The 23685-nt window shown below is 45.0% G+C and overlaps 1 protein-coding gene across 3 annotated transcripts in view; it reads left to right on the top strand.

Moving 5' to 3' along the window:
• Positions 1-436: 436 nt before the first annotated feature.
• The window catches only part of TMEM94 (transmembrane protein 94), a gene marked incomplete at its 5' end in the record, with an annotated part of 37994 nt that continues 14745 nt past the window's right edge, over positions 437-23685 (top strand). For 2 of the 3 annotated variants that reach the window (XM_080356478.1, XM_080356477.1), the window contains 15 exons: positions 5160-5213; positions 10040-10159; positions 10787-10914; positions 11499-11635; positions 12310-12506; positions 13203-13354; positions 13882-13984; positions 14298-14384; positions 14878-14994; positions 18659-18715; positions 20566-20670; positions 21272-21436; positions 21685-21894; positions 22063-22378; positions 23119-23292. In XM_080356478.1, the coding sequence (XP_080212604.1) occupies positions 5160-5213; positions 10040-10159; positions 10787-10914; positions 11499-11635; positions 12310-12506; positions 13203-13354; positions 13882-13984; positions 14298-14384; positions 14878-14994; positions 18659-18715; positions 20566-20670; positions 21272-21436; positions 21685-21894; positions 22063-22378; positions 23119-23292 (2122 nt within the window). Of the gene's footprint in view, positions 461-5159; positions 5214-10039; positions 10160-10786; positions 10915-11498; positions 11636-12309; positions 12507-13202; positions 13355-13881; positions 13985-14297; positions 14385-14877; positions 14995-18658; positions 18716-20565; positions 20671-21271; positions 21437-21684; positions 21895-22062; positions 22379-23118; positions 23293-23685 lie in introns of those variants that run through there. The other variant, XM_080356479.1, reaches the window with a different exon arrangement.

Below are 23685 nucleotides of genomic sequence, written 5' to 3'. Positions count from 1 at the left end.
GCCGTGGGTGACAGCGTGCTCCAACACCTGGTGGAATCCAGCGCATTGTCAGCTTTTTTTGGAGGCGTGCCCAAAAGTGCATCACGGCTGCAATAATACTCTGAGCTTCAGGGAACTTAAGTCCTGTGCTGCTGCCAGTTTTGAGGGGGACTTAAGCTTCTGCGATCAGTTCTGAGTAAAGGGACGGTTCATGTACTATCAGAAGCACTTTCAGCTCCCCAGTTCTCCTTTGAAAGACTGATCCTGTCATTTGAGATTTGTGAATTTAATCACTTTCTTGTCACAAAGGGAGTGATGTGGGAAGACTGACTGCTTCCATTTGTATTTCCACAGATGGTGATGTGATCAGTGTAGCCCAGCTCGTCTCTCCCTAGCAGCCGTTCTCCCCTGAGGAGCAGTCCCCTGTTGCTGGACATGCGTATAGAACCGCATAGCCATGGACCTCAAGGAGAAGTGTCAGGTAGGTTTCATGAAAAGGATCATGCCCAACTTACATCTTGAGTCCTTTTAATTGTCTTTCACTATTTTGGATCAAGACTCGCCATTTGGCATTATTATGTGATGGTATTATCCATGGTTAGTATCGAAGTTGAAAGTTCTGTCACCTGCGCATTCTAGGTGGTTGTATCCATAGGTAAGTCCTTTGCAGGCTGGGACTGAGGCACCATCGTGGAACAATGTAGGCGAAGGACATGCTGTCACATACGCGGTGTCTTTCCTGAGCTTCAGTCCCCTGGCTTTATTTGAGGGGCTGAATTAACTGAGAAGATTTTTTAAATAAACTGAGGTAATGAAATCATCTGAGTCCAGTTTTACTGATGATAGGTGTATGTATTTCTTGGGCAATTGCATGTCTTTCTAGGGAGTGATGCAGGATAGTAGTTCTAGATATGGTTTAGAAAGTGCCAGATAGGTCTAGATATTGTATGGAGGGGCAATCTGTCTCTTGCTCTCTTGACATGCTTTGAGCTTCAAAGAAAAAAGAAGAGAGGGAGATCATCATAAACAGCTGCCGTAGAAGCTAAAAAGACATATCTGCTGTGGTTGACAGGAAACTGTAAACTTGGCATGTTTTACTACCTCCCAAAAGTAAAATGATTTTTATCACTCCAGTGTGCAGTCTGCTGGTCACTTACGTTTCAGCAGCCACCTAAGTGTTAAATGTACCCATCACTCAAAAAAGTGAACTAGTCCCAATTCTGGATCCCAATCAGAAATGGGACAGGTAGTTCAAGACAAGTGGAGAACATTATACATGCCAAGCTCTCATCTGGCCCTGGTAAGAAAACGTTGTTGGCTTTCCTTTTTGGTGTTCCTCTCTCCACCACCCTGTAAGCTTTATCTGCCAAATCACGTTTGCTGTCTCTGTTATTCTACGTGCATCCCTTTCTTGCTGTTTTGTTTACAGTGTTTCCAGCATCAAGAAGTGCTTTTGTTCATTCGTGCAAAGTACCTGTTAGCTAATCAGCTGGACTCAGAGCTGCTCTAAAAGATTACTACAGCAGTGTAAGTGACTTAAAAAGCACTGAGTTTTCCACATCGACTCTTGCACTCGCCTACTAGATTTCTTATTTGCTGGGTTTTTGGTCCAGGGTTTGCTCATGCCTGAGCCTCTCGCCACTGGTATGCTCAGAAGGCGTGTCTGAGCTATGTTGGTTTATATCAAATTGCTGTATTGCTATGGCGGTAACATTCCAATGAGGATAATTATCTATTTATTCTCTTGTTAATGACATCATGGACTAATCTGGTATTGATCATTTTAAGAGATGATGCAATTACCATCCTGTGCAGGAGTGTGTTCTGTGTAGGATCTGCGAGTGCCCGCTCTGGCACTGCTGCAGCCATGGCAGAGCACAGCGAGGACACTTTCACTGTAGGTCACTATCTTTGGTTCATTTCTTTCTCAGATGACATTCTTCATTGTACAACTCAGGAAGAGCGTATCGAATTGCTGGACAGGCAGCAGCATTGATAATATTGTAACAGACCTTTAAAAGGCCTGTTAGGAAAGTGTCCTGCACAACGAGACTACGGGGGGAATCATGGTGTTCTGGAGTCTTAGTGTCTCTTGATTTAGTCAGGTTTTTTCTCTCTCCTTTTTGAATGGGGATTAAAAGTGAAGACAAGAGATCTTCACGCTCTTCTCAATAGGAATTTAAAAAAACATTGATTTGTACAGCTGCATTTCACAACTTTGTATGGATTCTGAAGAAAGATGATGGTTTTATTCTTGTTAGCAGTATATCATTTGGTGTTACGGAGTTTGCTCCTATTTTATTTCAATACTGCAGATCCTTGTTTCATCCCCTTTCAAGTGGAATCCATCTTCCTTTCCAAAGTGAAGAACTTTGCTGATAAGGGAACAAATTAACCTGCCATGTAACCTCAGTAGTAAATTGATGTGCTAGGTTTATTTTAAAATGCTAAAAGTACAATGAACCCATGTGAAAACGTCAGTCTCAAATCTAGTTGAAAGCAATCTCTTTGCTCTAATATATGTGTGTGAACGAGAGCTGGCGCTCCTGGAACAGAAGATGTGCTCTGAGCACTGCTGCAGCACAGCCCTGTGTCACTCAGGAGATGAGAGCCTTGTCCTCTGGCTCCACTCAGCTAATACAGTTTCATTGTCAGAAATGGCTGAGGATCAGAGTTTGTCAGGTGTAACGTAGGCTGCCTTCCAATTTTTGCCAGAAGCCAGACACTGCAGAGAAAGGCAGAGAGTATTTTAGGAGCAGTGCCAAAACCTTAAATTAAATGTGCTGATATCTTGTTCTTTCCCCGCTTCTCCTGACTTTTTAATTTTCTGTGTATTTCTGAAGTGAATTTAATACTTGTGAAAGGTGCCAGAATCCCTGCTGCAAGACCCACTCAGCACATATGAAGACAGACAGCAGCATTGATTGCCACAGCACAGTGTTAGGCTTGTGAGTTTGAGTTACTTTAGATGTAGGCTGCATTTGCAGCACCACCATCTATTAAAAATGATTGACATTGTCCATTCCGCAGTTACCAATAACAACTGAGCTGTGTTATCCCTGGGTAATTGCTGCGCTGTGGATACAGCACCGTCCCTCCTGCTCAGAGCCCAGCTCTGTGTTCGGGGAGCCCATGCTGCACCCCACAAGGCTCCAGCCACAGCATTGCTGGTCCTGAGCTGTCGTGTTCCGGGGTGCCTGACGAGCTGCACTGAAGAGCAGCCCAAGTCCTTTGCCTCTTTTCGTCTTGCCAATAACTATTTTTATTCCCGCTGTTCTCTAAAGCCTCAGCCCTTCTTCCAATGGCTTTTCACAAACTGATCCTTTTTCCATGGGCATCTCTCATCTATGCTGCAGTTTTTGTGTGGGTCTCAGTCCCTGCCTTTATACTCAGCCTTTTATTTCCAGCCACAGTTTTGTCTTCAGAACTCAAGTTTACAGCTTCTGCTCTGTCATTCTGTTATTTAATGTACAAATGCATGTCCAGATGCAATTTATGATACCAACTGATATCAGAAGGAAGCTACATGATACAAATTACTGCCCTACACTACACATTTCAGAGCAAAGTCTCCCAACAGTGGGGGTAAACAAGAACAAGCAATTTGATCCATTTCCATTTGTGGTCATGACCCAAGCTGGAATTTTTGAGATGGAAGAAAGTTGTGTTGGGACCTCTTAACTGCATGAAGCACAAAGGTTATTCCTAGTATTGCACTGTCACCTGCCAGTTGTTTTATTCATATTCAAGCCTCCTGAAGGTGCAGAGCCATGGGGAACAGATCAGCAAGGACTACGATAAGAGGGGGTGTTAAATGTATGTTGTGTGAGGGTTTGTCCATTCTTACCCCTTGTTGTTGTTGATCCTTTCTTTTTTCTCCTTTTTTCTTTGTGTTGAAGTGAGTAGGTGAGTAGTTTCTTAGCAAGAAAAGAGGAAGGAAGGAAAAATTGTGCCATTAGGACATTTTGTTCCTCTGTGCGGTTTAAAATTGTTGTCTAGGAAACAAAATGCCCTACAGAAGGATGAAGGATGTCTTGCTTCTTTCTCCCCCTGCTTGCTTCTGGAGTTACATTAAATGCACTGTCTGCTTCCCTTCAGCTTTGGCTTTAGGAGATTTGTGAAATTAAACACTGATGTGTGACTCAGTGTCAACACAGAGGTGATAACTAGACCCTGCAGTTGGTTTGTTGTAAATATCAAGACCTCTTAATCGTTTCAGTTCTGGCTTTATACACAGAATATGGGCTGTGCCTGTTTCAGGAAGGAAAGGCAGTGAAGAGCTTGGCCAGGAAGGGTTGGCAAGTCCTGACACCTGTACGTGGTCTTCAAAGCTACATAATATGCGGAGACTGGAAACCCTTCCTGTGCCCATCTCTTCCATTCTGCACTGGCCAGCTGTAATCCTTGGCAAGCTATTGACGTGATTCTCGGCTGGAATGAAAATAATTGGTTTAGGGATTGCTCTGCAGAACTGGGAAGCCCCAGACAGAATTAGGACAGCACTGAAATAGGAGCTATATAAAAACCCACTTATAAATGTGCTTCCATCCAACAATGAGAAGGCAGCATTCCTGTAAAAGATGAGAGTGAGAGAGAAGGCTGTGCTGGTTTTGTGGAGTCATCTGGGAGACTCTCCTAGATTTATGAAGGGGAGTTAGGATTCCTGGGGCTCTGTGTTTCAATTTAGTCTTTTTCCTTGCCTGTTCAGGTGTTCCTTCCCCTGTACTATATTTTATAGCACTTTGTCCTGTCTAATTTGCCATCTGCCTTTCCACAGACCACTGTCTGTCAGCACCAACCCTTACAGTGCATGCATATGCATCTCTACAGGCAGGGGACCCAGGGACTGTGTCTGCGTCGGCTCCATCTGATGAATGGACCCTTCTTACAGACATCTGGTGCTATCCTGGGCAAACTTTCTTCTCCCTCTGCCTTTTTTTTTTCCCCTTTTCTATCCCTCATCCCCCACCCCCATCCACCGCCCCCTTGCTGGATCTGCAGCGTGACTGGAAACAGGCTGAATTAATCAGCAGACTGGTGCTTCACTCTGCTGCTTCTGTCTCGTTCTCTGCAGCGCTGGGCTCTGCACAGTCTTGCTCTCTCTCCCTCTTTGCTCTCTCATTTTTGGAGGGCAGCAGCACTGCAAGTTGCTGGGCAAGTGGCGCAGGAATTTAGCCCGGATGCTCTTCAAGCAAGCGGATCTCTGGATCCCCCACCAAGGCAAATGCCGCAAAGTAAGTTTCTCTGCCTTAACATTTAAATTCAAAATGGCTTTCCCTCTCTCCCTCCCCAACCTGCATCTCGCCTGATGTGATGGTGCGTGAAGAGCTTTGAGGTTTTAGGGAAAGAGGTTATGGCAGGACATTAAACAGTGAATGATGAGTTTAGATAGGGACCGGCTTAGTGTTGGAGGTAATGGGGAAAAAAGCTCTTTTTTAAACTGCAGATTTAGCCCTAGAACCAACAGGAGGGGGCAAAAATAATTTTAGCTGCTGACTCCTGCTTTGCTGCCCCTCTGCTTCATGACTTAAACTTGCCTGTTTCTTCTATGGGCTTTGATCTGTAGCTGTTGAACCTCCTTATCCCTTTGAAACATCTCGCTGTGCACCTGCTCAGCTGTATTAGAGTTTTAGCCCCCAAAGTCTTCAGATAAAGAAGTGGGAATGAGGAGGAAACTGATGGGGTGAATGAAAGATGTGCTGAAGTTGTGTGGATTTCTGGGCACTGCTGGCCTCTTGGAGGGAATTAGCATCCTCTGGAGTGAGCTTTGCATTGGCATAAAGCAGTGTGCTCTGTGTTGAAGCCAGAATAAATATGGACCTCTAACTGCTCTCTGAAGGTGGAGGAATACTGTAACTGGATAAATTACAGTAATTAAAGCTTGGTAATTGCATAGTACAGGTGAGCTTCAAAGCACTGCATAAACATAGCCTCATTGTGCCAGCAGCCTGGTGGGGCAGGTAACCATGGCTGGGGATTTGCTGCTGCAAACAGGACCGAAGAGACCGGCTGGGGAATGTACAAATGAAAACTGGGCTGTTACCTGGGGAGCGGTCACCTCTTTCTCTGCTGTTCAGCTGCTGCTTGCTGAGGGAGAAGCAGAGCACTGGGCTTGCATTACCCATGTGGAAAGGCTGATCGTGCCTGTTGGCATCTTACTCTGTGCTTTTTGAAGGGCATTATATTTGAATGTCACTGTGTGGATTAAAATGTTCACACCAAAGTGCAGTGGTGATTCAGACAGCTGATCGGCGTTGCTTTGGCCGGGTCTCTCGGAGATCTGCCTGCCCACAGTCGCGTCTCTTTGCAGTCTAAGTCTGCAGGCCCTGTTAGTGATGAGCTGCAGGGAGCCTCAAAACCAGCATCCACACTACGACCCCACAGGCACCAAGTTACCAAACTGGGGGGGCTCTTTTGTCCAAGGGCCAGGGGAGGTCTGGGCTGCCTTTCGTGCTGATGCTACAGATGAGGAAGGAGACAGCTCTTGACTGTTGCTCTGTCCATTAACTTGGACACTGCTGTCCTGAACACCTTCCTTGTTTCTTTTGATTGGAGACCACCAACAGCTAAACTGTGGCTGCCAAGCTCATGTCAGGTGGCATTTAAACGAAGCGTAATAGCTGTGTTCATTGTGCCTTCTGGTACCTTTCCCAGCATGTCCAGTTTTAAAGGCAGTGGTCCCCAAGAGCCACGATCTGCTTGATGGAGCTGCCTGAATTGTGCAGGTATCGACACATATTTCTTTTTTTCTGTGATTTCCAGTAGCGTTCAGGTGGGTTGGTAAATATTTCGTCTTTCCAATGCCTACAGCTGGTAAGGAGTTGGTAGTCACATTATGGAGATGAGAAACTAAGGTGCAGAGGAGCATCTGGTTTTCACAATGCCATGCAAAAACCTGTTGCACTGTATGCTTTTCCTTAACAGCCGGCCTGCAGATTACAACTCTTGAGGGCTGCGGTGTCACCTGCGAGGCAGAGGGTTGCAGTCATCCCGTGCTTACCTGGCTTCCATCACTGCGGCTGAGATCACCAGGGTTCAGCTTCAGAGGAGCCGCAAGTGCACGTAGAGGCTCCTGTGCTCTCCAGGCAAACAAGGAAGCAACTGCTCATTTTCTTCTTAGGACTTTTTCCCTTTGGGCATCTGCAAAACGAAAGTGTAGCCTCTTAAAATGCCTCCTGGTACCCATCAGGGGTTTGATTTCACTGGGACCTAGAATTCACTGTCTGTTTTTGCTTTTTTCTATTTTTCAGAGGAAACCCTATGCTGAGGCAGCCGGGTGGGAAGGTATCTCACTGTTTTTTGTTTTGACCTGAAAATTAATCGATTACTCTTTGAATGCAACTTTCCAAAACAAAGATGTGAACGCTGACATTTTTATTAATGAACTGACACCCCTGGTGAAGGGCTTCATCACCCTGGGGTGCTCATCTCCTGTTTTGTGTCAGGAAGAGCTCTTGCAGCTGATGAAAGGCTGGAAAGATCCCTCTGGGACAGCTTCAGAGCACCTAGGTTTGCCTATAGAAAGGCTTACTTCAGGGTGTTTGAAAAACGCCTCATTAGCAGTTGATGACTTAGCAGGACAGCTCTTGTTGTGAAAACCTACAGCTGCCCCTCACCAGGAACTCAGGGTGGCTCTTCTTGCCTGTCCCTTTCATTCCTTGCTTCCCAGCACTTTCCCTTGGTGCTCGCCAGCAGTAGGTTATCTCAGTCACCGCAGGCAGCCTCTTGCTCGCATTATTGCAGCGTTTGCCAGGCTGGCTCTGCCCGCTTTGCCGAATGCTCCATGTTTTAAAGGTCAGGATGGGTGTTGAACGATCCCTGCCCTCCCTGCCACACTTTGCGCTTGTTCTTGCTCACCTGCTACAGCAACCTCCTCTGTGGCTGCCCTTCTCTTGACTGATACTACAGCAAAACAGTAACTCCTGTGTAAAGACTGAAGCAGGTGTGCAAGTATTTCAGGAGCCTTTCTGATTACCTCTGGATTTGCTGCCTTTTTCTGCTCGCTGCCTGCTGTGATGTGGCAGTTTCTGTTTCCAGGCAGCGTGTGTTGGCAGGTGTTGGCATTAAGTGCAGCTTTCCTCTCATTTCTTCTCTAGCTTTTGATGTATCCATTGGAACCAGCTGGGTGTCTAAGCAGACTTTGCTTTTCAAAGTCCTTCTTATTACTGCTGCCGTTCATTCTGTGTCTTTTATTTATCTGTCTGCTTTCCCTGTGTTGGAGAGGATGAGCGCTTTGTGGGTGCTTTGCCATGCTCCAAACACACAGCACTCAGAGAGAGAAACCTTATTGTGTCTCTTGCTCCGTGTCGCTCACGGACACTCCTGTTTGCAGCACTCCTGTGGTGCAGGAGCATTTCTGTTGCCAGTGACGCTGCCTGGCGTCTTCTCCTCTGGGACTCTTTGAGAGGCTCCTATGTTTAGCCCTGTGCTGATGTTACCTGGGCTGCTTCCAAGAGCAACACAGAACTGCTTCCTCTATTCCTAAAACTGACACAGAGTGTAAACTACAGCAGGATTATTTTTAGTTCTGTAAAAGTGCAGCTAAAGCAGCATTGCTAGATTCTGCTTGGCCAGAATTTAGTGTTTCAAATAGTCCCTGACAGGTGGGGAGTGCGTGTGGTAGATGATAATTTAAAGGGCAGCTGTCTGCTGTTCCTTGATGCCAACATTACAGCTTTGGATTGGACCATCAGTGCAAATGAGTCTGAAGCCCAAGATTAGATTCCGGTAAATGTTCATCATGAAACCACTCGGTTAAGGAACAGGAAGAAAAGTGCAGATATTAGCTGAGCTGCGCTTGCAGACCTGCTGTGTGCAGGCAGCTCCTGGAATCGAGCTGCTGCAGTTTGAGATCGCGGTGGATTTGGCTGAGCTGGGAAGAGCTTCTGGCTGCAACAGCGGGAACAGCTGCAGCTCCTGCCTGAGCTGGGTTTACTGGGACATGTCACGCTAGTGGGGACCGGAGGGGGAAGCTTCCTGCCTGCTTTGTGCTCAGTCGTTCTGCGCTCTGTAAACAGTACAATACACCTGAGCATTTCTAGCGTGCAGGATATCCTATGCGCTGTACGCCCTTGGGGGGGTTGCGTTTAAACGTGAAACGCAAGTGAGAACTTCTATTGACCAGTTCCCTGATATCTGCTGTAGCCCTCTCCTGGACACCTGCCTGTGTTTTCTTGTTGATTCAGTGATCTGGTACCCACAGTGTCTTGCAGCAGTCTCTGTGATTTGAAAGAAAGGCAAATGCTTGTGTTCTTGCCCTAGAAATGAATTTCCCCCTTTCCTCTGTTATCAGCATCTTACGGCGGTGTTTTCCAGATGGCTTGCTCTTGGGTTGCGTCCTTCAGGCTGCTGCCTCTTTGCTGACTGGACCTGGTGTGCTCCCTTCAAGGCCAAATGCCTCCCTCACGTGTTCATACAATTCAGCACTTAAAACTCTAGTGCTTCCTCTTGTAAAAGGGAGAGTGGATGCTGGAGACACATCTCCTCCTGAGCTGATCCATGGCCTAGCACTTAACTCTGGGGGTTTCTGTGGCAGAGCAGCCACAAAGGCAGGACTCACACCCAAAAATTTGTAACGAGCAGCTGTGGAAACCAGACCCGTCTTGTTTAGAATTGCAGATATTCAACTACTTTGTTGTTATTACTGTTAGAAAGATCTATCCTCTGTCATTAAAGTTCTACCATACCTGTGTTCTGTTCTCTACAAGCTGACACCAGTTCAAGCCTGTGTAACCTTGGAGCTGAGCAGCCTCCCTTTGTATTGTCCCCGGCCTCTGCTGATTAGAATCTTGTTTCACAGAAATGACTTGGTATTGTGCTTTGATAAAGTATTTATCCGGTGCAGTCAGGACCGGTTTGTTTACCTGATATTATCTAGGTGCTCTAATTCCAGCCAGAAGTCCAAAGTTCACAGGAGGGAAGATGATTGCAGGGAAATGGAGAATCAGACCAGCGATGATGAGTGCAGGGCATTCACGGTAGGGTGCTCAGTCAGGCACCAGGAAAAAGCCTGAAAAGGACGTAGAAAAGCTCTAAACAGTTTGTTCTTCTGGCACCTCAGGATGAGATGACCTCAAGTTTGGGCCTTACCACAAAGAAAGCTCTCACGATCCTGAGAGACCAGTTGTCAGCACTGCTGGAGGGGCATCAGAAGGAACGGAAAAAAGTGACTTCATGGAAGGTGAGGCACCAAATGGCAGAAGATTGGGCACTCAGTCTCCCTTTCTCAAAGTAAAGCTGAAGATTAAACAAAAATTGGCTGCATTCCCTCTCAGACTGCTGTGACAGAGTGTCTGGGTGTAGAACTGCTAAAGTCTTTGGAAACAAAGGAATCTACCTAAGGGTACATTTCTCTCAGCACTTCTCTCCTGGATGCTCTGCAGGAGCTTAGCTTCACCTGTGAAGGATCTGGGTGGAGAGGAATCTCTGAAGCTCAGCAGTCTCCCCTTCTCCACCATATTTGCCTGGCCTGTGTGTTGAATACAAAGTGCTACTGTTTATGCACAGTATTTAAAAGAGTTCCTTGCTTGGCTAGTGACAATGGGGCAGCCTGGCACGGAAGCCTTTTCATTCTTCCAAGCAAGAGTAAAGCAGAGAGTGTTCACCCAGACTCTCCAGCTGAGCAACTGTTAGTGCTGTAGCATTCCCATCACTGATCTGGAGAGCTCTGTATCATTTTCAGGGGTTTTACAAAACTGTGCTCATCCTGGAGCATCAACTGCTGCCTTCACCCTTTCTCATTCTGCTTTTTCAAATGTCTGGCTCTGTATTTCGTGAATGCTCAGTGTCTGCTGCTCTCTTTCCGTAGGAGGTGTGGAGGAGCAGTTTTCTGTACCATGGTAACCGTTGCTCCTGTTTCCACTGGCCTGGTGCATCTCTGATGCTTCTGGCAGTGCTGTTGCTGCTGTGCTGCTACGGGAGCCAGCCCCAGGGAAGGTAAGCAAAACACCCTGTGCTGGTTAACTGAAGCAAGGTGGTAGTTTTACATTGTCTCGACACTATGCATGGCTGACATAACTGCTGTCCCTCATTCTGTTTAGACATCTAGACATTAGCATACTCACAATGGTAATTCTCTCCCTGTCAGTCCCTTTCACAAAACTTCAGTCAACTTAATTCTGCTTCTGATAGACGAGAGACTGAGACTTTTTCTCTACAGCATTCGTAGGTCTTGAAAAGTCCTTATGCATTTTCACAGTTAGGAAGGATTTTGAAACTGGAGAAGTTAGTGGCTCATAGGAGAAGTTACTGCGCTGTCACGTGCACCATAGCATGCCTTGATTGTATTTGCAAGGGTACTTTCTAAGTGAGATGGGTCTTTTCGGACTTCTCTGGTGGCATTATTCTAAAGAAGTGTGATCATAGCTCCCTGCTTTTCATTTTTAGCCCCAAGTCTGTGGGATGTAGGAATAAACAACCAAGCAGGTGTGCATTTATTTCTGTGGACATCTGGCAGTGTAATTTGCTCATTTACTCAAACCTTATACACTTTCTGCTGTCTTCTGTTTTGCTGTGCAAAGCCAAGGTGCTGAGATAGTTAATGCACTGGCGCTGTTCCTCCTTCTCCTCTTGGATCTCTTCATGATCGGGCGTCAAGAGAGGCTGAAGTGCAGAGAGGTGGAGAGGAGACTTCAGACAATCATTGATAAGATAAATGGTGAGGTCTCATTCATTTGTCTCTCATTTGCATTTGTGTTTTCCTCCCATTGGATTTTTCTCCAAACCTGATCACACACGTTACTAATTGAGCTTACTAGCCTTCTCCTGCGTCACACGGAAACAGGCTGTGAGAATTATGTCCTACTCATGCCTGCCCTGTGGAATAGTTATTTTGAGCTGTCATGTGGCCATGTGCTTCCAATCTGTGTGTTTTCAGGTAGGCGTCTGTTATGTCTGTGCTTTGGAGTCATTCGAATCCTCAGTATCTTACAAAAATATCTGCCTTGCAGCAAATGATGAGAGAAGAATACGTGGGGTTGTACCACAACATAGAACAGAAGGAAATAAATTGCTGTGCGTGAGCATCGTCTCAGTAGGGGCTTTTGAACCTGAGGAGGCAGTTCATTTCAGTGCGGCAGCTTTAAAGACAACCTTTAGCTTTTCCATTGTACAAGTCTGTATTTAAGGTTATAAAATGACTATGTTTAGTTGTTAATACTGGGTGGAGAGAGGGGGGGAAAAGCCATCAAGGGGAGAGAGATGATGAAAGGTCATGGGAATGGATTGAGCTTAGCACTGGAGGACCTGTAGCCACTAAAGGATGTAAACTGATGTATGATTTGCTTTTCTAGAATAGTTATCACTTACTTCTTTCACACTGTGTGCTTTCAGATACACTTGGCAAAGAGGTGAAATGGCCAGACTCCATGTACCCTGACCTTCACATGCCTTATGCCCCATCCTGGTCCCTTCACTGGGCCTACAGGGATGGTCATCTCGTCAACCTGCCTGTGAACCTGTTAGTAGAAGGAGACGTCATCGCTTTGAGGCCAGGCCAGGAGTCATTTGCTTCTCTGAGAGGGATTAAGGTAACTTGCTTCTCTTATTTCCCTGGTCTGTCACAATATATTTCCTAGATTTTCTTGCTAATACTCGTAATTCCCAGTGTACAGATTATTGGAGTGTTTGATTTCTTCTGACCTTGAAAATAATTTGAAATTCCAGTTTAGTCAAGGACAGACTGCATCTTCTCTATGAATTCCCAAATGTGATAGACAGCAGACACTAATGTGATTCCAAAGCAACAGGTCAAGGGGGAATTGTAACGTGCTGCTAAAGATAAGTGGAGTGAATCTCTCCAGCAGGATGCTATGACATACAAAACCTCTACTTTGTCCTGTTTTTTATGTGGAGAAGTGTCTGCTATGACCTTCTCCTTACTACTGATTTCTTATAAAAGAAGATAATATAAAATACATGGGGTAGAAGTAAATTAATAATTCAATTACAAGATCTGTGTTGCTTGCAGAAGACTGGAAAAAGTTTAAAGCTTGAAATGTATCCTTGTTTTTTTTTGTAACTCACTCCAAATGCCAGTTTTCATAACATAAGCAAATGTGCTTGAACACAAGCATTTCATTTTAGCTAGTTGAGCTTGGTGACAAACAGGTATTGAGTCACTTGCAGTGAGAGGGGTCATGTAGGACTAAACCTCCAGTCCCTCACAGCAGGATTCCACCAAGTCCCTGACTGTGCAGCCTTTGGGCTCTCTGTCTTTTTTCTAGGATGATGAGCACATCGTGCTGGAGCCAGGAGATCTGTTTCCACCTTTCTCACCTCCGCCCTCCCCCAGGGGAGAAGTGAAGAAGGGACCTCAGAACCCTCAGCTGTATCGTCTCTTCCGTGTCTTGAAGACCCCGATAATTGATAATGTCAGGTGGGTTAAATACACGGCACAATGCCAGCACAGCTTGTCTCTATCCTTGTTGCTCCCTTGTATCAGCAAAGAATGAGACTTACCAGCTCTGGACAGGAATTTTCAAATATGCTGTGTCTTCTCTGTTACCTGGGAATGCTCCAGGTCTCTTAACTGCCTGTCTTCTAGTGTCCTCCTTAACTGGTAGGTGAGGCTAATATATAAAACCACATATATGCTAAGTATTACTGTTCAGCTCATTACTTTCCAACCAATTTGAACAATACAGGGAGGTCACAGATTTCATGTGTTTGATGATATGACACCCTTTGGTCAACTGGAGGTACAGATTTCTGAATGTCCTGTTGGAGTTTCAGTATGCATTGGGGTGGTGGAGCCTTCTTGTTAAGAGGGTGAGGAGACCTGGGGAGTTCATTCAACAGAACTGCACATTTACCATGGCAAGTGCAACACTGCTATTGTAGAACTAGGATTATCTTTTGGAGGTTCTTGGTTGCCAAAATCTCAAGCTGTTCTCCATTTTTTAGGTGGTGTCTGGAAATGGCTTTGTCACGTCCTGTGACAGCCCTGGATAATGAGAGATTCACTGTACAGTCAGTGATGCTGAAATACGCAGTCCCTGTTGTACTGGTAGGTCCCATTTCAAGCCTTTGTTGTTGAATATAGCCATGTTTTGTCAATAAAGGTGAAGAATTTGCAGCCATCAACAGGAAATTGTGGCCAGGCCCTCATTCGTGCAGCCAACTCTGTGTGTGCCTTGGGTGGTTCAGAAAAGCAAAAATGCTGAGCCATGTAGCAGTGAGAGTGGAGGGAGGAACCGCAGCAGCAGCCCAAGTATATCTTCCACACTTTCCCAAGGCTGAGAATGTTAAAAGTCAGTGAAAACTCCTTCCCTGCAAGTACTAGTAGTTAGCCAACAACATTGTCTTTGTTTGAATTGCAGGCTGGCTTTCTGATCACCAATGCTGTGCGCTTCATTTTCAAAGCTCCAGGAGTTGCTTCTTGGCAGTACAGTCTTCTTCAGCTACAGGTAAAGGAGAGCTTTGAGCTCCACTCCAGCTCCGCCCAGAGCACCATCGAGACTGATTTGCTCCCTATGCAACCTGCTTCGTCCTGTCATAGGGTCCTATACGTGTCCTTGAGCATGCTGGATCCAGGAGCTCTCAGCAGAGCATGACAACAACTCTACCCTGGCCGTTCCTCCTAGACTGCCCTTACATTGTTTGCTTTCTCTCACCATGGATGTATATATGTGTATGTGTGTATATATAGTATCCTTTGCCTTTAAACTTGTCAGAGTTTATGCCACATTCAGCAGGAAAACCAGCTGCAGGTTGGTGACTTATTCTTGGCCTCCCTCATTACAAACCCTAAGGGTGTGTGTCTCCCATCCTGTGCCTCTCCCTGTGTTGCCCCACAGTCTCCTACCCATCCTCTCACCCTGGTGGAAAAGATGTCACGTGAGAGCTCTGACTTCTTGTTGTCTCTGTGTTTGCTGTTGATCACGATTCTTTTTTTTTCAGGTAAATGGTGTCCTACCCATCCTTCCATTGCTCTTCCCTGTCCTGTGGGTTCTTGCTACGGCCTTTGGAGAAGCCAGAGTCTTGGCCCAGATGAGCAAGGCCTCATCCACCTCACTGGTAGGTATCTCTTCACATCAAACCATTGCGGAGATGGGGGCAGGAGATGTGAAGGGCTCTGTGAAGTGAGCCCAGTGAATTCAGCAGATGTGTCCACATTGGATCTTTGATTGTCTCAGCTATGCCCTCTCCCTGGATTCACAGTGTGGCTTCTTCTTGAACAGATGTTTTATTTTCTTCAACCTGTCTACAGATATCCCAAGGTGATAGGAAGCTCCTGTGATTCCATTAATCTCTTCAAGGCATGTGCTTTCTATCAGCTAAATATAATCCGTCAGAGGGGTCAAGCTGGAGATAAATGCCCTGTGGTGGCCATAACTAGGAACATTTAGCTGCTGAGAAGGAATGGGATACACAAGATCCTCTGCAATCCCATGTTTTAACGTGTGGGCTGAACAGCCCTTTCCTGAGGCTCTAGGGCTTCACTTGCAGTCATGGCCTCTGCAGTGGGTCTGGGAGTATGAGGAATTTCTGGCGGTTGTGCTGGTTTGGGGAATGGAGTTTGGTAGTCTGATGGGTGTGTGATCCTGAACAGGATGCGCTAATGGGTGTTTCTTGTTCTCTCCCAGTGGCAGTGTTGGTGAGATGCACTCTGCTATATTTGTCTTCTGTGCTCACTTCTGTTATGCCCATACTGAAACAGTTTCTCCTTCTTGTCCTTCCTTGGCCTCTGTGGCCTTGGGTCTGTTTTTTCTACTTTCTCCATATAGGTTGTACATGACTACACTGCCTGTGTCCTGATAGGGAGCACCCATGTTACCTCCCTCAGTCGCGTTTGCACGTTTACCGTCTCTTTGCAGTGTTTTCTCCAACTCACCTTTCCCACCCATTCTCAACACCACTTGATTTCTGTCTTTGCGACTTTCCTCTTTCCTTTCACACCTTTCTGTTTGGCTGGGAAAAGCCAGAGCTCCTTGGCTTTTCCTGCTTTATTGTTCTCAACATACCCACTCATACTTGCACCTTCCTTCTCTTCTTTCCTGTCTTCTCCTTTTTGTCCAGGCAACTCGCTCTGTCCAGCCAGCTCTTTCTGTGACCCCTCAAACATGATCCTCCATCCTTGCCACTGCAGAACAGCTGTTGTGACGTGTCATTCTCCCCCCTGACTAGGGCAGCCTTCTCTTGGCCTCTCTATTTCCCTTCTTCCTTCTCTCTGTTCAAAATGTAGCAGGTAAGACCCTCTTCCTCTCCAGTCACTTGGCCCGTGTGACATTCTTCTCCCCTTCTGTCCCATCCGATCATGTTCAAGCTGTTTGATTCCCAGTTTTTCAAGGCTGGAGGTGACCCTTGTGACTCGTTAGTCAGACATCCGGCAGGACACAAACCATTAGCCCCCAAAATGAGCCCCCACCTCACGTGGCATTACTGCAGTTACCCTTTTGAAAGGAATTTGATGTCTGTTTGAAAACATTTCTACTGCCTTTGATAGGTTCCTTCAGTAATTATTGACTTCACTGCTAGAAATGGGCATTCTGTGTTGGTGAGAGTTTTTGTACTGTTTGATTTCCAACCCCTGGAACATTTACATCTTTTGTCTCCTAGATTTAAGAGCATGTCAATCAAATTTCTGGTCTCTTGTAGCTACTGACATTCCCTTTTACCATCTCTTTGGTTAAGTGAACAGTTTAAGCACCTTGGGTCACTCTAAGCGTATTTTCCGACAGTCTAAACTTTCTCTTGGCTTTCCTTTTAGCTTTGTCAGGTGTTTCAGGATCACTGCAGAATTATGAATCTCCAAAACCCACAAAATATTCCAGTAACAGTTGTGCTGAATTTTTTGGACTTTCTACTCTATGTTCCCTTGTTAGTGCAAAAAAGGATCAGATTAGACCTTTTAGCCACTGCTTTAAATGGCCATGCTTTGTTCAGCTGATAATCTGCTTTCTAAGATAGACTCCTCATCCTGTAAGTCCAACCTTCATTTTTGCTCTTAGGATGCAACCTGACTTTTGTGCCTGTTGGTATGCATGGTTTTGCTTATTTACCAAGCAATTAATTTTGTTCTGTAACAGTGGTCTGTTCGCTTTATTACTGGACTCTGCCTCCAACTTTGTGTAGTTTACAGTCTCTACTGGTAATGTTGTTTTGTTTGTTTTAAATTTTCTTTCAGCCTATTAACAAAATACCCAGAATTTGTCCCTGCTTGAGCTAGTAACACATCCTATTGCAAATAATTCCTCAGTTTCTGTTCCATTTGGAGATAGTCTATTTCTAATATATTTAATATGAGCCCTATTTCCCTGGTATTACTCTGTTTTTTGTTAGAAAACTAATTAAGCGTTTTGTATCAAGTCAAAGTGGTCTACATCAAAAGTATTACTTTTATCAGTGAAATTTGTAATTTTGTCAAAAAAGATATCACAATAGTTTGAGATTTATTACTCCTATACTTGTGGTGTTTGGCACTGGTTGTATTATTCCACTTCTTTTAATTGTGTCTCACGTTCGCTGCTCTGTTATTCTGTCTGAAATCAAAGTCTGTCTGGAGTCCTGTGGTAACTTGGTTTGTTCTCTTCACCCTTTTTAGGCACTGGCACCACATGAGCTTTTTTGCATTGCACTGGGACTTAATCCATGGTTCAAGCCTTGTGCAGAATCAGCAGTAACAGTCAGAAAGCTGTCCAGACTTGCTAATTTAAACATATTTACTTTTAGTAGCCAGTGTTAGAATGGAAAATATTTCCAAGTTATCATATGGTATGATTATATCAGTGAATAAAGAGTAGCAATATTTATTTAACATGTTTGCCTTGCCTGCTCTATCATTTGGAATTTCACCGTCAAAACCAGTGGACTGGTTTTGATTGCCTACTGGGATACTTTGTCTTATTTGTCTGTTCATTTTTACTTCTATTTTCACTTCCACTCTAAACTGTGGAGTTTTGGATTTTTGCTTTTAAAAATTGTAACAAACTATTGTTAAACAATTCCTAATTATCCTTCATAGTTCTCAGTTTAAATTATTGCTGACGAATTTGTCTTGGCTTTTTTCAGCTTTGTTAAACTGATCCTCTTTTAAAGTGCCAAATGTATGCATTATTATTTGGGCTGTCATTTTATTTACATACGAATGTAATCGCCATATTTGCTTATACATATACTTAAATTTAAACTGTTTTTCAAAATTACATCTACTGTGGAATTTGTGCCGGATTTCTCGGTGTAATTCCCAGGGCCCCACGGCAGTGCCCTGCTGGAATCTCTTTTCGTTTCCTACCCACATCACCTCATTCCTCTGTGTCCACTGTGTTCCGGGCACCTGCTTTTCCAACCACCCCTCCAGCTCCCTTCTTTTCACTGACCCATATAACTTAAAAACAGATCAGTCAATCCCAGCTCTTTCTGTCTAAAAATAACCATCCAGAAAGAGCCTCCACTGGGTCTGATTGCTATTATTTTCTCTGTAGACACTTGGGTAATGACCGTGTGTTCTTCTGTGATGTACAGCACTAAGCACTTTGACTGTGCTTCACGAGTAGATAAAAATATAGTCCATTAAAGACTTAATTGCTTTGATAAATTATTGGTCTGCCCTGGTGTAGCGATTCCCACAGAGCAAGACTCCTGCTTTCTTCTCTCTGAAGTCACAGTATTTAGGGAAGGATGTTCCTCACGGCACATTTCTGAGCACAATTATAGTAACTGGTCTCTTCTCTTGCTGCAGCTTGCTAAGTTTTCAGAGGACACTCTCAGCAGCTACACAGAGATGGTATCTTCTCAGGTACTATTATTATGAATTGTTTTCTTCCATCTTCACTGCAGAACTTCATTATATCCTTTCCCTTCCACTCTGGTTTCCTGCTTGTTCCTAGACCCTTTTTATGTGTCTCAGTTGTCCATTGTCACGCATTAGCTGCTTTAATTTGCTATGCATGCAGGTTGCATGTCTTTCCCCTACACCTTCCCACCTAAACGCTGCTCTGCTGACCAGAGATCGAGGTGACTTTGATACCGAGCCCAGTTGTGCTTTTCTGAGTCCTGCAAGTGGTTTGAAATCAACTCTTTCCGCTCTGAAGAAAGTAACTCTTTCAAGTCCTCTTGTTCCAGGAGTAAAATAAACTCTTTAAGGTGTGTGTTGGGAAGAAGGGAAGTATTTTGAAGTATTTTGCTTGTACCAGATAAACCTCCTTCAAGCCAAAACTAAAGAGCGGAGGGGATGGCGGTCAGCACCAAGACCACACACAACGAGGGGATCATGGGATGTTCAGGCTTTTTAAAAGTCTGATCCTGTTTCATAGGCTCCTTAACAACCTTAAGCACATTAGTATTGCTTCCAAAGATGGGGCAAATAAACATTCAGAAGACCTTTTTCTGGGGGAGGAACTGCATCTGGCCCCTCTATAAATTGCATCATCCAGATTAAACAAGTGGGTAGAGGAAAGACACTTTTCTGTCTGATTGGGCATTAGGATTCCCTGTTCCTTAAGAAGGCAGATGGACTTTGGGAGTGATTAAAAATCCCTGGATATTACAAGAATAAATATCGCATTGCTCCCAGCCACATAGGGGAGTGCACGTGGATTCACACACACACACATTTCCTTTGCTGAATATTTTGTATTTCTGTGCTAGTTCATCATTTAGCTGACATGTTTTTCAGTTGTCAAATGAGAGTGATTTGAGCTGACCTTTCTCACTGAGAACATCTGCTTCTTTCCTTTTGTACTTATGTAACATTTTTGCTTATAAGAAACTGGTTTAAATAAGTGCTTTTTTCTTTCTGGTGCTAGCTCATGCTTTTTTTTTGCATTTGAGCTTATAGCTGTACTAACCCTTAGGAACTAAGGAACCTGATCTCAGGAACTTTGAGGGAAGTGCTCTGCAGTGACAGCATTCCAGAACAACAGCTAAAAAGCAGTAAAATAGCACTGTGATGCAAACCTGGTTTTGCTGGATTTAGGAGTGAACAGAGAAAAACATACAGCTCTGATGCTCAGGTTGGTTGCTGCCATCCAGACTCCCTCTGAGGGATTTTCGTGTGGAAGATAAAGGGCACCAAGTTGACATTTGAATTTTGCAAAATACTCCCTTCTTTCAGTTTATTACCATGTTGATTACGATTGATTTATAATGATGGAGTAGGCAGGGCAACTTGGCTTTATTTCCAACATTGTCACTGCCTCGGTCAGTAACCTTGGGCAAGTCACCACAGTGACTCCATTTGCCAAGTCTGCAGGGTGGTAACTGTCATCTTAAGGCCTCAAACTCTATAATCCAGGGTGGTGAGAGTCAGCGGAGGAACAAATACTAAGACGTAACAACCGATTCACCCCAAATGAAATTACTTCAGAATTCCTTCCCGTGGTTTTGGATAGACAAAGGTAGTTTCAGTGTATTCGCAATTCAGCAATCTGTTAGCAAGCCCTGGAAGGGGGAAGAAATGCCTTTCCCTTGAGAACATGAACACCGTATCAGTTATCAGGTTCCCACAGAGACCAATGTTTGTTTTACAGTGTACCACTGTGTTGAACCTGAAAGCAGGTAATGTCACCCTCCCTTTCTTCCTTCCCTCCCTTCGGCTTTCACCGAGCGCGTCTTTAATTGGCCGATGTCCTCTGCTTCCCTCCGCAGGAAATGATACGCTGTATCTGGAGCCACTTCCTCTGTGTTTTAAAAGGCAAATCCCCAACTCTGAGCTTCACTTCCAGCTTGCTCCACAGTCTGGGATCTGTCACTGTGAGTATTGCTGGGCTGTCAGAAGGAAGAGCCCTAAGTGCGTGCTTTATTTTCATCGCTCATTTCGTCCTTCCCTGAGCACAGACTGGTAGCAGTCAGTTCACTTTGCTGGGACTAGAAACCCTTCTGTCAATTTTGTAGGAGAGTTTAAAACTGTCCTGTCTTGTCTAAGCAGCATATTCAGTGCAAAAACAAAGGTTAGAGATTACTCTGTGGCGTCTAACAGAGTGTCTCTGTTTTCCATCTCTGGTTCTGGTCCCATAACCCTCTTGTCTCCTGTTCAAGAACCAGCTGTTTCTGATCCTGATAAGGTACTAGCTGGTGAAACAGGTTCAGTAGTTGCTTCCCTTCCATGGTCTTCATGCCTAGTTTTGCAATATCCTGAGATAAAATTGATGTTAAACAACCCATCAGTCCTACTAGAGCAAGGAATCCTTGCATTTCTTAGAGAGTTATTAGGTGCAGTTTCTTAAGGAAGAAGGTTGGTGAAGGAGAGTCTTATCTGTCCTCCCATGTGTTTATTAAACGTGTGATGTTTATAACACTGAGACATGTTTTCACTGAGATTTTGCTTTCTTGGGGTTGTTGTGGGATGCTCTAGGTGCTCTGCTGTGTAGACAAGCAGGGGATTCTTTCCTGGCCAAACCCCAGCCCAGAGACGGTTCTGTTCTTCAGCGGGAAAGTGGAACCACCTCACGATAGCCATGAGGATCTGACTGATGAGCTCTCTACGCGATCTTTCTGCCATCCTGAGATGGAAGATGAGGTGAGGGATATGTAATGCATAATGTACGTGTTGGCTGTAATCATAGTTTGACTGACACACACATCGTTGTATTATAGAGGAAGCCCTTGGCTTGTAAAGAAGTCCTGTGCCATAATTCTTTGCTTAAAAGATAAACCAGCAGCAAGAGCGCGATCCTCTTCTACAGGAGTCCTAAAGCAGCAGGTGAATCAGTAGTGGCTCCTGTTCAGCACTGAGTCACCGCTGTTCATTTGGTTCGTTTCTTGCAGCCCCACGAAAGAGACGCTTTGCTCTCTGGCCCCCTGGCAGACACAGTCCACATGACGAATGAGCAAGAGAGGAACAACTGGTCTAGTGATGCTCCAAAGGTTCCCGATGCCCATGCCCACCGGAAGCCAAACAGCAGAAGCAAACATCCCTCTGGGTCCAATGTGAGCTTCAGCAAGGACACAGAGGGTGGAGAGGAGGAACATGCTCAGGTAAGACATACGGAAGGGGCACACAAGTAGCCTTCTGTGGAGCTATGAGACAGACTTTAACCCATAGAGTCTCCCCTTTTGGGGGTTTAATTGGGAATTCCCTGTGGGATTCTAGGCACAAGCTGTATCCATTGTAACCAACCAGAATTTTCCTGTATTATGGACCAGGTTGTCGCTGACAGCGAGGTGTTGGCTTGTGAGGCTGAAGACTTTGTGTGTGACTACCACCTGGAGATGCTTAGCCTTTCCCAAGACCAGCAAAACCCCTCCTGCATCCAGTTTGATGACTCCAACTGGCAGATGCACTTGAATTCCCTCAAGCCTCTGGGCCTGAACGTGCTGCTCAATCTCTGCAACGCCAGCGTGACAGAACGTCTGTGCCGCTTCTCTGACCACCTCTGCAACATTGCCCTCCAGGAAACTCACAATGCCGTGCTGCCTGTCCACGTGCCCTGGGGCCTCTGCGAGCTTGCCAGGCTAATAGGTAAGGGAAATTGGATGAGCAGATGCAGAGAAATCAGAGCTGTCAATAGACACTTAATCCTTAGAGAGCACAAGAAAAATATTTCTCCAGTCCTGGTTGCTGAGAAGGTGGAATTGCTGAGCTGACTCTCTTGTTGTTTGGTTGCCAAAAGAGTCTATTAAAGAGTTTACTTTTAGCAAGTTCTGACATTGCAGACACTCTCAAAGAATGAGCGTCATCAAGGATATTTCCAGCCAGCCCTGGCTAGGCTTGGTATTCTTCTGGCTTGAGTCTGCCAGGAGACTCATCAGGAGACAAAGAATACCTGCTAATGGACAGATAGCTGCCCTATCTTACCATGATACTTTATGAGGAGTTTGGATATAAATGATGTGAGGTACCTCGGCTCATCTTATAGATGAGAAAACCAAAGCACAGGAGAGAAGTTTGAGGTAACACTAAGATTAAAATCTGGAAGCTCTTGACCTCACTTCTTTGCTTGTCCGTCAATGGCACAGTTCGTCTCTTCAGTGAACCAGAAAGCTGTAATTTCTAATAACATCTCGTTCTTCTGAATGTTTTTCATCATAGATCTTGAGCCATCTTGGTGCAGATGCACAGTGAGCGCAGCTCAGCTGCCTGTTGCTGAAGAGATGACAAAATGAGCACAGGCAAACTGGATGGCACAGAAGCAGGAGAGAGGACCTTTCTTTTGCTTTGGTTAGAGCCTAATTTTTCTCCTCCTTATGTTCATATTTTAGGTTTCACACCAGGTGCTAAAGATCTTTTCAAGCAGGAGAACTATTTGGCCTTGTACCGCTTGCCAAGTGATGAGATGGTTAAGGAAACAATCCTGGGGAAGCTTTCATCAATCACCAAGAGGAGACCACCCCTGAGCCACATGATTAACCTGTTCGTGAAGGACACCACGACCAGTAAGGCTGCCCCTTCCTTTGGACATCCACTTGAGATGCTCATCCTTCTGATAACCCAAATCATAATCATTATCTTCATGAGTTGTCTAGTGTATTATGTTGCATAGTCTATTTCTGTATTGTGTACTAATAAGAAATCACAGAAATCCCATGCAATCTTGTGACCATGAATACAACACCTGAAGCCATGCAGGTTTTTCCACTCCTCCTACTTCTTCCTGTTCTGGTTGGAACAGGCTAGGATGGAAAGGACGTACAGCTGGACACCACGAGGTCTTAAAGCACCTCAGCAAGATTTAACAGCTTGCCTGTCAGAGCTCTTAGCCTCTTCATAATACCTTAAATTGACTGAACTTGGCTCTCTGGAGTTGACATATGTTCAATATTGAATCT

This window comes from Nesoenas mayeri (genome assembly GCF_963082525.1).
Source record: "Nesoenas mayeri genome assembly, chromosome: 19".
NCBI classification, from domain to species: domain Eukaryota; kingdom Metazoa; phylum Chordata; class Aves; order Columbiformes; family Columbidae; genus Nesoenas; species Nesoenas mayeri.
The sequence above is the reverse complement of the archived record's forward strand: the minus strand, read 5'-3'. Positions and strand labels throughout refer to the sequence as shown.